This window comes from Hetaerina americana, unplaced genomic scaffold, assembly GCF_022747635.1.
Source record: "Hetaerina americana unplaced genomic scaffold, ioHetAmer1.1.p SCAF_33, whole genome shotgun sequence".
NCBI classification, from domain to species: Eukaryota; Metazoa; Arthropoda; class Insecta; order Odonata; family Calopterygidae; genus Hetaerina; species Hetaerina americana.
The window spans coordinates 2455354-2468776 of NW_027286908.1; the positions used below are offsets into that span (position 1 = coordinate 2455354).

The 13423-nt window shown below is 37.0% G+C and overlaps 1 protein-coding gene and 1 long non-coding RNA gene across 2 annotated transcripts in view; both read left to right on the top strand.

The window, feature by feature from the left end:
• The first annotated feature begins 20 nt into the window (after positions 1-20).
• LOC139691328 (uncharacterized) lies at positions 21-9151 on the top strand. The gene is made up of 3 exons (XR_011701589.1): positions 21-237; positions 6919-7106; positions 8740-9151. It is a non-coding gene; the product is annotated as an uncharacterized lncRNA (long non-coding RNA).
• Positions 9152-9165: 14 nt separating this feature from the next.
• Positions 9166-13423, top strand: part of LOC139691381 (DNA-binding protein P3A2-like) — a 31109-nt gene continuing 26851 nt past the window's right edge. The window contains exons 1-3 of the mRNA XM_071589181.1: positions 9166-9367; positions 11838-11962; positions 12087-12203. Coding sequence (XP_071445282.1) covers positions 9166-9367; positions 11838-11962; positions 12087-12203 — 444 coding nt within the window. The remainder of the gene's footprint in view (positions 9368-11837; positions 11963-12086; positions 12204-13423) is intronic.

Genomic DNA, 13423 nt, shown 5'->3' on the forward strand with positions numbered 1-13423 from the left:
GGCTCAAGATGGCCACCGCTAAAATTTTGTTGTGCATTTCTTTGTAATGATTGGTTTCGATCGATATTCATGGTTGTGGACAGGATTTTTTCATTATCGGTGATAATAGTGTCTAAGATTGTGTCGGAATCGTCCCGTGGCTCTGAAAGCATCGCAAGTGACTACTAGTGTGGCAATTATAGTGGAACTGTGACGAGAGACATGTTTTCGAGTTGAAATGGCCCTCCCTACACGCAGGTGCGTACGCAGCCGTAGTGTCCAAATTTTAACTGGGCCTGCTCAGTGCTGTTCCGCGCGTATCTTGCATTCATCCGTGTCGTTTCGCTTACTTGTGACGTGAAAATTTAACCCAGCTTAATAATGTTTGAAATGTAAGCTTACGTGCCATTTGGTGTGTATGCTTTGTTTTAAATTACTTATAGAACCAATGGAGGCCATATTAAACGCAAGGTACCGAACTGTAACACTCGGTACTGCAAGTAAACATTGTACTTCAAGTTGTAAATTGTACTACTCTCAGGGGTATTATGCCTTCATGTGGAAGTAAAGTTTTTATAGCTGTGTCCAGAAAGAGTGATCAAGGAAACATAGAGCTAGGCTATCTTAATCCCAGCGTTCCTCGCACTAGTGGATTTCAGAGTTATTGATTTTCTTAAAGTGACAGGTCTAGCGAAACCGCTTGAGGAATGGAGGCTTTGTATGCCATTTAACGAAGAATTCCAATAAGTGATTTCTGAACATTAAACTTAACATACACAATTATCTTTATCTCTTGTGCACTTCTCGTTACATATTCATTATAAACTATGAAACAAGATTACTCCCTCAATCTTCCTCTGTGAACAAACTTAAGCTCTTCTGATGCGCGCAAAAACTTAGACAATTTCTTACGAATATCATCAATATTTTGTATCGAAAATTAACCCCGGCATTAAATATGCACTGATGCAGAAGACATTCTGAGAATCGATTATCGAGAATTAGGAGTTTACTTCAAGTCAAATTTCATTGCTAGTGTATTTCCACACAAAGGAAAGCAATCGGGTTCCCAGCAAAGTTTAACCCCGTTTTCTCCTGTTTATGGTTACGTTGGAAGAGAAATCGGTTGTATGTACACAACGGTTACGTTCTTTATAAGAATGCGTGCATCCATAACTTGCCTTTAAGACCGACGGCGAGTACTTAGGAAAACTTCAACCTTATGAATTGTTGTTGAATATTAAGAAAATTTGAAGAAAGAAATGAACGAAATACGTTCAACTGGCTGAGATAACTTCATCTCAGTATAATCGTACTCCAGCTCGTCACAACTCAGTATAGCATACCAATGCTAATAGTTAGCCGCACGTTACACATTTATCCATAACCAAGAACGTTACAAGTTCACGGGATCATCATAGCAATGAACCAAAGGGCTGTTATTGATAGTTGTGAGCATAAATCACCCCGAACTAAGCCTTACGGCGAGTGAAATACACCTATTCGGGGAATGGGTATGTGGTACATTCTGTGCTACCATTCGGTTTCCCACGAAGTTCTAGATCTAGAATATCTCGCCGCTTGGATTTTAAATTGTTTTAAAGTATGGCTTGGCATTGAACCAGGGACCGTGCGGTCAGTTGTCCAACGCTCTGTCCACTAGTCTAGCACGCCACCTATGTATCATTACATGTCATCGCTAGGGTTACCAAAAACACCCTATACCCTTTCTTTTCCAAAGTTATTAGTCATTTACCCAACAGCAATTTTTGCATTGATACTACCACTGACTCTTGTGTGAGCATTGTTCTAAGGTGGTCACGGCTGTCTATGCGAGACCGTGCCCTGCTTAGAGCCACTAAACTTAGCGATTTTGTGAGGACGTTCTACAACGGCAATTTTTTGCCCTTCGCGATGAGATCATTAATGTTAAGTGTTAGTCTTGTTGCATAAATCATTTTAATCTTTATTTATCCTCGAGCAGAATGTTCTCATATCTGACTGGGATATAGGCTAGTAAAGTATTCATATTTATTCAGAGCTCATCTTATTCATACGAGTTTTATTGCTAGTTACAGCAATGATTTAGCCAAGATAAATTATAATTCATCTAAAAGAGGGAAAATTAGGCTTTGGGCGGAAGCTTTTGAGTTTTGTTAAAAGTGTAATAGAAAAATGATGCATAGAATAATTAATTAGTCATTTACACCCATTTCAGTCCTATTCGCCCTCAAATACTCCATTTGCTTTTAATTTATGCGCGAATGTAATTAGTGGTATGTAATGGATTAACCAGGCTCTTTTGGATAAAAGATTTTTATAATATTCTATTAATGTTGGTATTGACATGCGATTATTAATTTGTTTCTCCCTTGCCTCACCTGCAAAATACACAGCAAAGTTCAGGTGTGTTTTTGTGACAGGCTCATATTTTTATTTAATCGCATTTCACAGAAATAAGTTTTCTTTTCTTGTGAGTGATTTTCGGTAATGCTGTTAGGTGATGGTAATGCTAATTTTTTAATGAAGCTGAAATGATATCACCCTCATTTTGTTAGCATTATGTTTTAGGTATACCGTTTTAGTCAAACAGTACATTGCTATTTTTCCAGAAGATTGGTTTAATTTTCTAGGAATTTTGTGTTCCTGTGAGGATCTGGTGTTAGTAGCCTCCAAACAGGAGAATTCCTCCACAGAATGTTGTACTTAATAATTATTATTCACATATCACAGTTTCATCACATTACAGTCCCATTGTACAACTGGATATTATATCATGTATACAGTATTACGATGAGACTGCTTTACTCAACCTTTCTCTTTCTCAGCCCTTCAAACAAAAATTATACTGGCCTGTCTTAGGTTGTTGGGGTAGGGAGTCAATTCAGTGGGTAGACTACTCTCGATAATAATCACAACAGGGAGAATCAAAGCAAGGCATGGAAATACCTGCACTGTTCCATTAATTAGGCCTTATTAAGGCCAAACAGTCTTAAATGCATGCCACTAATGCTTTACCGGTAGGAAGAGCAGCTATAGCCACGTTCAATAAATTTTCTCTCTTCCCATCTCGTATTGGGATGATAGCTAAAATTTAGGAATGCCAGACTTTGTAGTTCTACAGTCAATCAAAAATCTACCTTAAATAGATACACTACTAATAATGATATTGAGTCTAAAATATACAAATACTATCTTTTTTATGTCCTGCATACCTCAAATAAAAAAGTACCACCAACACAGTTATCAACCCGAAGGTCAGTTTGGTAGGTGATAGTAGAGGTCACTCAATACTAAGCCTGATGGCTTGTGAATACAGACATCAGGGCATGGAGGGCCAGATTCTTTTCCTCTGCTGCCGAGGGTTTTCCAGAAAGTTTTGACCCCCCTAAAAAAATCACATACCTTGGTTGAAGCTGAGGGTACCAGCCAAAAGATTTTTTTAAATTGTTATTTTTTTCCATCTAGCTACATGCTATGAAAAATTGTCTGGCTTCAAGTAGTTTTTTGTTGAGGTGTAGAAAAGCTGAAGTTATTTGCCCTGCCTAGTGATTATTGGATAATATTGGGGTAGGTTGGTTATCAGGGAAGCCAGGAATGGGAGAGATGAATGCTGTTTATCAGTGTTGCCCTATTTGTAGTGTAAGAAGGCCATGAGTGCACAGTTTTACCATCGTGTCTTGTTGGGAACACAAAATAGTCAAGGCAGTAAACTTCGGTTTTTCTTTGTTTCATAGGTATGTTCATAACATATTTACATTGTCTCTCATGGATTGATCGTGCCTACGTGGCTTGAAGTGCTTTCAACAAGCACAACACCCAATTTGCAATCTGGGTAGCTCTAAATAAAAAAAATCCTCTGGCAGGATTTTAATCCATGGCAAGTGAATGGGAGTCTAATGTGCGAAAGTCTAATGTACCAATTCAATCTCAGCAGATGCATAGCTTGCTATTGTAGCCCTGTCTGTAGATGGAGACATGGCCAATGATGAAATGAGAAAGGCAAATTGACAACAGGAGAGGGTTAAAGTGTCTGGGGCCCATGTAAGCCAGATGCTGTATGTAGTAGCTGATTGTTGATTCTGATGAGTCAAAAGTTGAATACACTTATTATTTAGGGGAGTGCATTTTGGTTTGCTTGCCAGTCATTTTCCCTTTCACATCTCTTGCATACCAGTGTAATGTGCGGGGAGAAGTTTCCTTCTTTATTAATGTAATCAATTCAATTTGTCCTTATTTGTTTGTTAAAATAATTCAAGTAACAATGTTATTCCATTGGTCCAAACCTAGGGTTTCCAATATTTGTGTGATGCTTTCAGTGTGTTGACTGTATATTTATGAAATAGGTGGCAGTTCCCTAAATCCTCTGTAATTCAGGAAATCGGTGGGTAATCATGGTGAGGTATCACCTGCACAAAACACATGTTACTTTTTTCATTAGAATATTCCTCCATGATTTGTTCGATGAAGCAAAGTTTCTTTAATTGACCTCCATATGTATTCTTATTGTTTTCACCCTGCTACATCTAAAATTATAGTTCTTAAAGTAGAAACCAAGATGCAAAAGGGAGATGGCTGGATGTGTTTTGGAAATCTTTTTCATAGTATGAAAAATATTGGATCATACATTCACCCAATGAGCGTTGGAAAGTGAAAATATCTGTAGTCGTAAAATTTAATTGCCTAAGTCTTGCAGGGTATTATTAGACTTCTATTGAGTAGTGATTACCATAATTACTTCGTGACTCACTCATCAAAAATTCCCTCAGGAATCACCACGTAGAAATTTCCTACTTTCCGATTTTATTTTTTTTTTAAGCATTAATTTTCAGGTTTGAATATTCAACACAATCGGGTATAATTCGAAAGAAAGAGCAAAATGGTACTTATACTTTGCATATGCTCTGTTAGCATTGTATTCCTTAAGAAACTTACGATTCATTAATTTCTTTCAAATCTGGCTAAATGTAGATTCACAGAAAACTCTTTGGGTGATATGTGAGGGAAGGCTCTCAGAAATCCTCTCGGAACCCCTTGAAAAATCTTGAATTAACTCCTGGATAGGGAAATACATTGATTCAATTTGAAATGAATTCCTAAATGATTGATTTCTGTGGTCTCCAAAATAGGAGATAGTTCCGTAAGAGGAAGTTTATAAAATACCAAAATCATGGATAGGATCCAGAAATGGTGCCAACATAATGTCGAAATTAATTTTTGTGGGAACTCAGATTGTTTCCATGTACCGCTATATTTTCTAGTAGTTCTGAGGGACTTGCAGTTTGATATGGATTTGATGTATGTTTTGAGCCCCCCCCCCCCAACAAAAGACCACTGTACATTTGAGGTATGGTTTTTGGTTTAACATGGCGGAACTGCATTTTTTTAAAAGAAATAACGCAAGAAGTCCTCTTTAACAGTAGGTAAATGAGTTATTCATAGGTATTACAGACACAAGAGTTAACCATATTTTCATGCATCAAAATAATGCCAGTTTAGGTCATTAATACTTAATTTATCAATGGTGTCTTAGTGTTGGCTCCTATGTTATGCATTTCTGATAAATTAAAAATTGGCTGTCCATCTAAATTGAAGGAATACTTAAATGAATGTAAGACTTGTTCCTGGATTTTCAATACATTCACTTTTTGTCCAAGCCCCGGAATCATTAATTGGCAGTAGTCATTGGGCCACAATGGCTTTTTGGTAATCCCAATACTGTAATGCATTAAAGGGTTATCTGCCGAGTTCTATACATATGAATCTTTACAAGGGAACTGTGAATTTTGTACTTCTGTCCTGGCAGCAAAAATAATTTAATGCTGATGTGATATTAAATGAATGTCCAATACACAACCATCATCAAACCAATACACAACTTCACAAAACTTGATAAAGGCTCTATCCAAATTTGTCATTTCAGTATGATTAATGAGAATTTTTTGGGTTTTAATAGTTAAAATTAACGGGCAATGATGTTTGAACATTTACATGCTACCTACCGTTCGTAATGATATTTATGCAATATCTGTATCACTTTTAAAGGAACACAATGCAGAATATGGTAATGGAGCATTAAAAATTCGATTAATTTTCTTAAGTAAGCTGGTCATTGGAAAGATATGTGTTCCTGTCCCGCACCATAATTAATTTAACTTGGTTAACGTGGTTTTTTGATTTAATATGGGGAAATAATGTGCTTCATACTAATTTGGAAGGTAAGATGATTATGATCAAATCAGGTAGATTTGCACAAGTTTATTTAAGCACTTGTTATCCTTTTTCTCCATCTACGATCATGACACATTAAGGGAAATGAAGAATAAGTCGTGATATTTTTGAATAAATGATTATGATTGTAAATGTCAATATCCCCTCGTCAAGGCAAAGTATGATGTACCTCCATATGTCATTGATATTTGTAAATACAAGCAACCAGGACTTAAAGCTGTTAAGTAAAAATGGTGCAATGAAATTTGCAAACTTTTTTATCTTAACAAATTTATTAGTGAATGTGGGCAAGCACAACTTAATCTGTAATTGTTTATTGATATGGAAATGCAATTAAGTGGTGTGTGACATTTAAATAGATGTTTCCTACCTCTTTTTCTTGTATATGCCGTAGACTCTTTTTTTTTACAGATTTCACTCGTCGTTGAAATCTAGGCCCCTTAATCCGTTGACAAAAACATGTTTTCATTCACTAACCTTTTAGCAGTTTCCTTTTTCTTTGAATTTTTGGAATTGTGTGTAAAGCCCCAGTTATTATTTTCAAGCGCTATTCCTCTGATGGATGGAGCAAGTAGTGAAGGTTTGGGGAAATGCTATATCCAAGTGTGGCCAGGGATTGATTTTGCTCCTATACTTGCCCTTACCCATGTATATTCTTTGCAACCAATTCCCCAGCAACTAACCAATTTTTTTCAATTTCGTGTTTAGGTCAGAGTTGTACTTAGGTGTGCATGAGGTTGAAAATGGGTTTGACTGCCTTGGGAGCGATAGGCTGACCTCGAGGACTTCATTTCCATTGCCGGGGGATCCGGTTGCCCTAGACTTGGCTCCGTTAGCATTGTGTCTTAGTTTGCTTGGCGTCAAAAGCAGAGGAGATCCATCTGGAGGCAGTGAAGGTATGTAAAATAAAACACGTCTCTCCTAACCCATTTTAAATCTCACTGAATCCAGAACTTGGAGGGTGTCTAAGAACAGCTGAGCACCAATACTAACAAAGCGAATTAAAGCAAGCAAAACAAGAAAATTCTATTTTATTCATTCTCTTATTTTTTTATATTTCATTTGCTGAAATTTAATTTATATAGCAAGTAAAAGGGCACCCAAACTATGTCTCGTTTCGACATGTGGATCATAGCAAAAAGGCAGCATATTGTGTTGGCTTGTGAATATTGTTTATTTTTTGATCCTTCTGTTGTTTGGAATTCATTTCAATCACCTGGCTCTAATCTTCTGCGTACTTACAATAGATATAGCCTCAGGCAATTATGATTTCATTTATTCATTGGTTGTTACGATCTATTAATACATGGATATAGACGTATTTTTACACGAAATATATATACTTACACACACAGACACAGATGTGCGGCATCTATATACGCTCAAGATTAACTATGAAGCCCTGGGTGTGTGGTATCTATACAAATTCTTGATAACTACAAAGTTCTGGGTGCGAATTATACATAAGGTGCACGTTATCGATGGGAAAATACTGTATCCTTCAACGTAAAGGTTTTTTCAGCTCTGATTACCAACATCCAGATTGATTATCTTTAAGAGTGGTGCAAATCTCTTGGTAGTTGTGTTGGCATATAAGGTCATGTGGTGGGTGCCCTGAGACATACATGTCTCTTATGAGCAACCATGGTTTATGGCAATTATTAGTTATTTTCTCTCCTGTGAAGACCTGTGTCACTCTTATTCCCCCTTCCACCCTTCTCCCCACACCTAAAGTGGTCGTGACACCACACTTCTGCTTCAGCTATCGCAATATACAACTGTTAATAGTCATGCTAATTTACTATTTGCAAACTGATTCTCCATGGCAAAACTTGATACCATCACTTCATGATAGTTTAAGGTCAACTGTGTATTTTCATTCATGAAAGAAAAGATAACACTTTGTGATCAAATTATTGTTTTGTCTTCATGCATTCTTATTCAAAATACAAGGGTGGAGGGTATTTGAAACATAAAATTGTAAATTTGTTTTTAACTGTTTTGACTCATAATTATCTTCATCCCTTCTGAGAGCATTATTTATTCATTGCAATGATCCCAGTACATTTTAAACTAATGTTACGCTTTCTTTGAGTTCCCTTACTGATTCAAAGTTTCATGTAAAATGCTCAATGAATGCATTCTGCCATTATTAATGCATTAACTTAGATGCAGTATAATTTTGAAGGAATAATATTTCCTATGAAGAAATTCAAGGAATTTTGCTCTCCATGTATAATTTGTGACCTAAATGCGTGACAAAGTAAGGATTGTGAACAATTTTTTTGTTTGTGCCGTTTAATTTTGCTTGTTAAATTTTCATTGCCTATATTTAAATTCTTCTTGTCTCATTTTTATCAGTCTCTTTCTTTGGTTAACTCTTGAATGAAACATAAATGGTGAGATGAATGCCATGCCAAGGCATGTGTGTGTGTACATATGGAGGGGTATTCGTTTGTTTATTGAATTAGGCATCTCTGTGCATTGAATATCACATATGTATTTACATGCCACTCGTCCCCCCCGCAGGTTAGGGAGAGCATCTTCCGGTAGGGGGGACACCCGTTGCTCCCCTACTGGGTATTGGCAGTACACCTTCCCCTTCCAATGGTGACGATGAACGGTTCAGGGGGAAACCCTGGTGGGGGTGGTGTGGAAGGGGGGATCCCTGTGACGGAACTGATGGTCGTGAAAGCTGAGAATGGCCAGGGGGCCACAATCATGACGCCGGTAGTGACGGTCACCAAGGGTGACGATGGCCACCCTGTGGGCGTTGCCACCACCGCCACCATCCTCACCCCCACGAACCATGTGGTGGTCTCAAGCACGTCCTCGGTGGTGCACGGCCCAGGGGTGGGCACTTCAATGCAGCACCAGCGTCGGATCATCCGCACGGACGATGACGAGGATGATGGGGGGGACGAGGTTCGCGTGGCTGAGGGAGTGGGAGTGGTGATGAGGGTGGGAGGGGGGGAGGACTCGGGGCGGGGCATCATAGACTGCGACGAGGATGACGACGATGAGGAGGAGGAGGAAGAAGAGGAGGATGAAGAGGCCTGCCCCTCATCTGCAGAGTCTCCGGCCTATGAGGAGGATGACGGTGACCTCATGGCAGCTGCGATGGGGGATGAGGTGACGGCGCAGCTGGCTGCAGCAGGTTGGCAAAGGGCACACGGTAGTTGACACTTTTTTTTGTTTTTTTTCATTTATTTTTTTCCTCCCCTTCCTTCCGCTTCCTCTCTTCCCATCCTCCCCATGGTGGTGTGGGCCTGTGGAATAAATGGGAATGGTATCCTCTTTATTTTTTCCGCTAATCTCCTTTTGAGGGTTGGCTTAGCAAGGTTATGCATCGTCCTTCCCATTTACCAGTGAGGAGGTTGCGTTAATCCTGTAATCACACAAAGACGAACGGTAAAAGTGAATGAAATTCAGAAATTTCAGTGTAAAAAATGATTCACCTTGACCAGGATTAAAACCTAGGCAAATTATTTTTATATTCTCACAGATTATGCATTTTAATTCATATGACTCCATCATATACATTATATAGCAGGTGACTCCATTAAAAGTTACTGTCTTGGTTCTTTGAAAAATTAAGGTTTTGTTTTTCAATTTGGCAATGGTGACTGAGGTTATTATGCACCATTGAACCCACTCAAACTCTGTGTGGTGTCCAGCCATTCAAATTCACGGTGGAATTTTTCCAATAAGTTAGCAGTCGTTTTGGCTAATCGGAAAAAGTCTTGATGTAGAATGGGAATATCTGGGAGGTTTTACTTGGATACGGTCTGTGATAAAATTGAGGTGGTGGTAATGTTCAGTTAAGTGTGGAATTAGTCATGTGTGCCCCAAGAAATAACGAACTGGGTTGTGGTAAACTTAATTCATGCAAGGGAATGGCGCTTTCATTTTGTTTACGTTTTTGGGTCATTCATCAGAATTTTTAAGTGTTGTACCCAAAGTCCTTGATTTTTTGTGGATTCTCATTAGATTGGTTAGATTCTGTGTCAAGCACACCAGTGTAGCAGAGTCCATATGTGATAAATGACCTTGCAATAAACACCAATTTTATGAGAAATGTTATTAAATCTATTCCTGTACGTTCAGTGCTTAAACTGTTGAATTTTATTAGTGAAGATTTTGCTCATGTGATAATTTAGTAAGCCTTTTTCCTGCTGATTGGAATGAGTATTGATGGAATGATTTAATGAATCCAGTGACAAGCCTCGTGACAATCATCATCATAGATTTGGTAGATTGAGAGCAGTGATTTAATAATCACCGACTATTAAATCTTGACGAAGGGCCTAATCTCTTTCAACCCTTCATTTAATATTAAATATCTTGAATTGAGATTACTGTGTCGAAGTGACAGTTTTGTGCTAATTAAAAGTTGTTTTAGATAAAGGAGTATTTCATTTGGCTTTCAATTATTTGGACATTTGTGTTCAGTAAATTATATCTTGACCAAGTTTATTTTCTATTGATAATGAGAGTTTGCATGATTCATAGGATCTGCTACATAATGCATTCTCTAAACCTGCAGGACCTTTTTGCTATGTGCAAAAATAGAAAAAGGCAAATTCCTAATTTACGGTTTTGATTTTTGCATTTTCATGAGTTTACAACTCTATTTTTGGAATCGGCAAGGTTTGATAGTGGTACATATCATATTTATCTTATTTGGTGATCCTATCAGAGTTTTCTGTACTATGCGTTAATAGTCGTGCTAAATATAGATGGTCTATTGATTTAATGAGCAAGTTTTGGTTTAAAAACTAAAAAAAGTTGAATCGAGGTAGAAGAAAATCAGTGCTTTGAATGAAAGGATTATTTAAATTCTATTAATCTGTTTGAAAACCATCCTCCTTCGGATTTTGTGCCATTTAAATGTGAGTGCCTTTGATAGATGCTCATTGCTTAATATGTAGATGGAGTATATTTACCATAACATAGTTGGAAAGAAGTTATCAATCGTTATAATTTGAAATATGGAAGTGGTATTGATGGAAACCTTGTTGTGTCAGCCCTTGGGTTTATCTTTTACTCCTTAGTTTTACTTTCTATCTTAATTTTATAAGTTCTGATTAATTATTATAATTTTAACACGAAAATATGAATTTTAATTTTTTTTATACCGAATAATACACAGTTATGTAGAACTAAATATTAATATGCTATTTTTGGTACTCATGGATGTAAAAAATTAAAGCAAAATAGTTTTTGTTGCTTGATTTTGGGTAAATCATTCTTCCATTTACAACAAGCTGGGCTTGATATGATAGTTTGCCTTAAATTCAGTAGGCACTTCTTGGTAAATTTAAAAAAAAGATGCTCTGTTGAAATATGTTTTTTTATCTTCAATGGGCATTTTAAGTTGTATACTTTGAAATAATCTTGGCCCTAATATATTTACAAAATGGTTTTGATTTAAATATACCTTTTAATAATTTGATGTTTCAACTGGAGATGAGATTGGTGGTAGTAGGTTTAAATGGCTTCAAGGTTTTTTTTTCGGGGTTGTATTCTTTTCTTCTCTTGGGAGTTACTTTGATTATCACATCCCAAGTATTGAGCGGGAAGTGTTCACATTGTGTGTGTTTACATATACTTTCTTTGGGACTCAGGACCTGTCGGTGTGGCTGCAGCCGCTGCAATAGCATCTGCCAAAAAGAGAAAAAGGCCGCACTCATTTGAGACAAATCCCTCTTTTCGAAAAAGGCAACAAAATAGGCTTCTCCGAAAGTTAAGGGTAAGTAAGATGTGTTATCCACCATATTTTCGAATGGTCCCTATCTCATTTTAAAGTTGACCACTGATATCACTTCCCAGTATAGTATGTTTATATTTTCCTAATGCATCTCTTACCCTCATAGCAAACAATCGATGAGTTTGCCACGAGAGTGGGGCAGCAGGCTGTCGTGGTCGTTGCAACTCCAGGGAAGCCTCAGAATAGCTTCAAAGTGTTCGGCGCAAAACCCCTCGAAGACGTGGTGAGTGTTCTCTTTTTTGTTAATGCTCTGTCAATATTTGTCGCAGGATCTGCTTCCCAGTTCTAATTCCCTTCATTGCATAGAGCCTTAATCTGATGTTGGTAGTTATTTCTTGTTTTTGGGAGCATTTTTTTTTCAACGAAGTTTTCCAAACTGAAAATGGCACTAAAGTTTAATTTTTACTGAAGAGTCATATGACCCCCAGTTTAACTTTAAATGGACTAGGTTGGTCTTCAAGCTGAGAGAAGGAACAAATTTCAAATATTACTGTGAATAAGTATTTTTTTCTGTCAAACTTGAAGTAAACCTTGCAAAGTACCTTAATATCTGAATCTTTAAATATGCTTCTTTAATGTCCACAAATCCTCATCGATTCTGTCTATTTTATATAAATCATGTACATTTTTCTTGGAAAACCCCTGAAAGACCTGGTGGCCATTTTTTCCTATAGAGAGATTAAAAAAAGAGAGGGCAGATTCACTCTTTCAATAATGATAGAAATTACTCTCCACCTTAGTTTCTTGATCAGTTTTAGTTTGCCTTGACATAGTTTTTCAAAGTAGTGAGTGGATCTATCAACTTTTTTTACTGTCAAACATGACAGTCCAGTGTTGGGCCCAGGGTAATAATTTTCAGTTTATGCTAATAACTTGGCCCATATGCTACAGGAGAGCACATCATTTTGTAAAACATATTCTGAATAAATAAATTCTGTTCATGGCTTGTTTGAATGCATTCAGTTTTTAGTTAGCTCAACTGAGAGTGTTCATTGCTTTTCTGTAAGTACCCCATGATGACCTTCATCTACATATTGTGAAAATTATATCATGTACATTTGTTATGGAAATGGCAATGGAATTTTTTTGACCAGGTTTAAAGGGTTTAAGTTTTTTTGTAAAATCTTGCTTTTCTGTAAGTTTCATTTGGCATTCCATTTGTACCCTTTAAAAGAATCATTGCAAGGATTATATGCTAAATCTGTTAATTGTAGAAATTAGTCGTAATGGAAAAATCATAAAAATTAAGAGTTCAGTTTCAAGTTCATTCAAAACTGATATTTCCTTTGAAAATGGCAATCAAACTCCCTAATATTAAATGCTATTATCTTAGTCAAATATGCTATATTATCATTATCTCTCATCTATATTGTCATTCAGAATGTAAATCTAGAATGTTGAGTGGTTTATGCCGGCAGTAAGTTTTGCATTGTGGTTTTTATA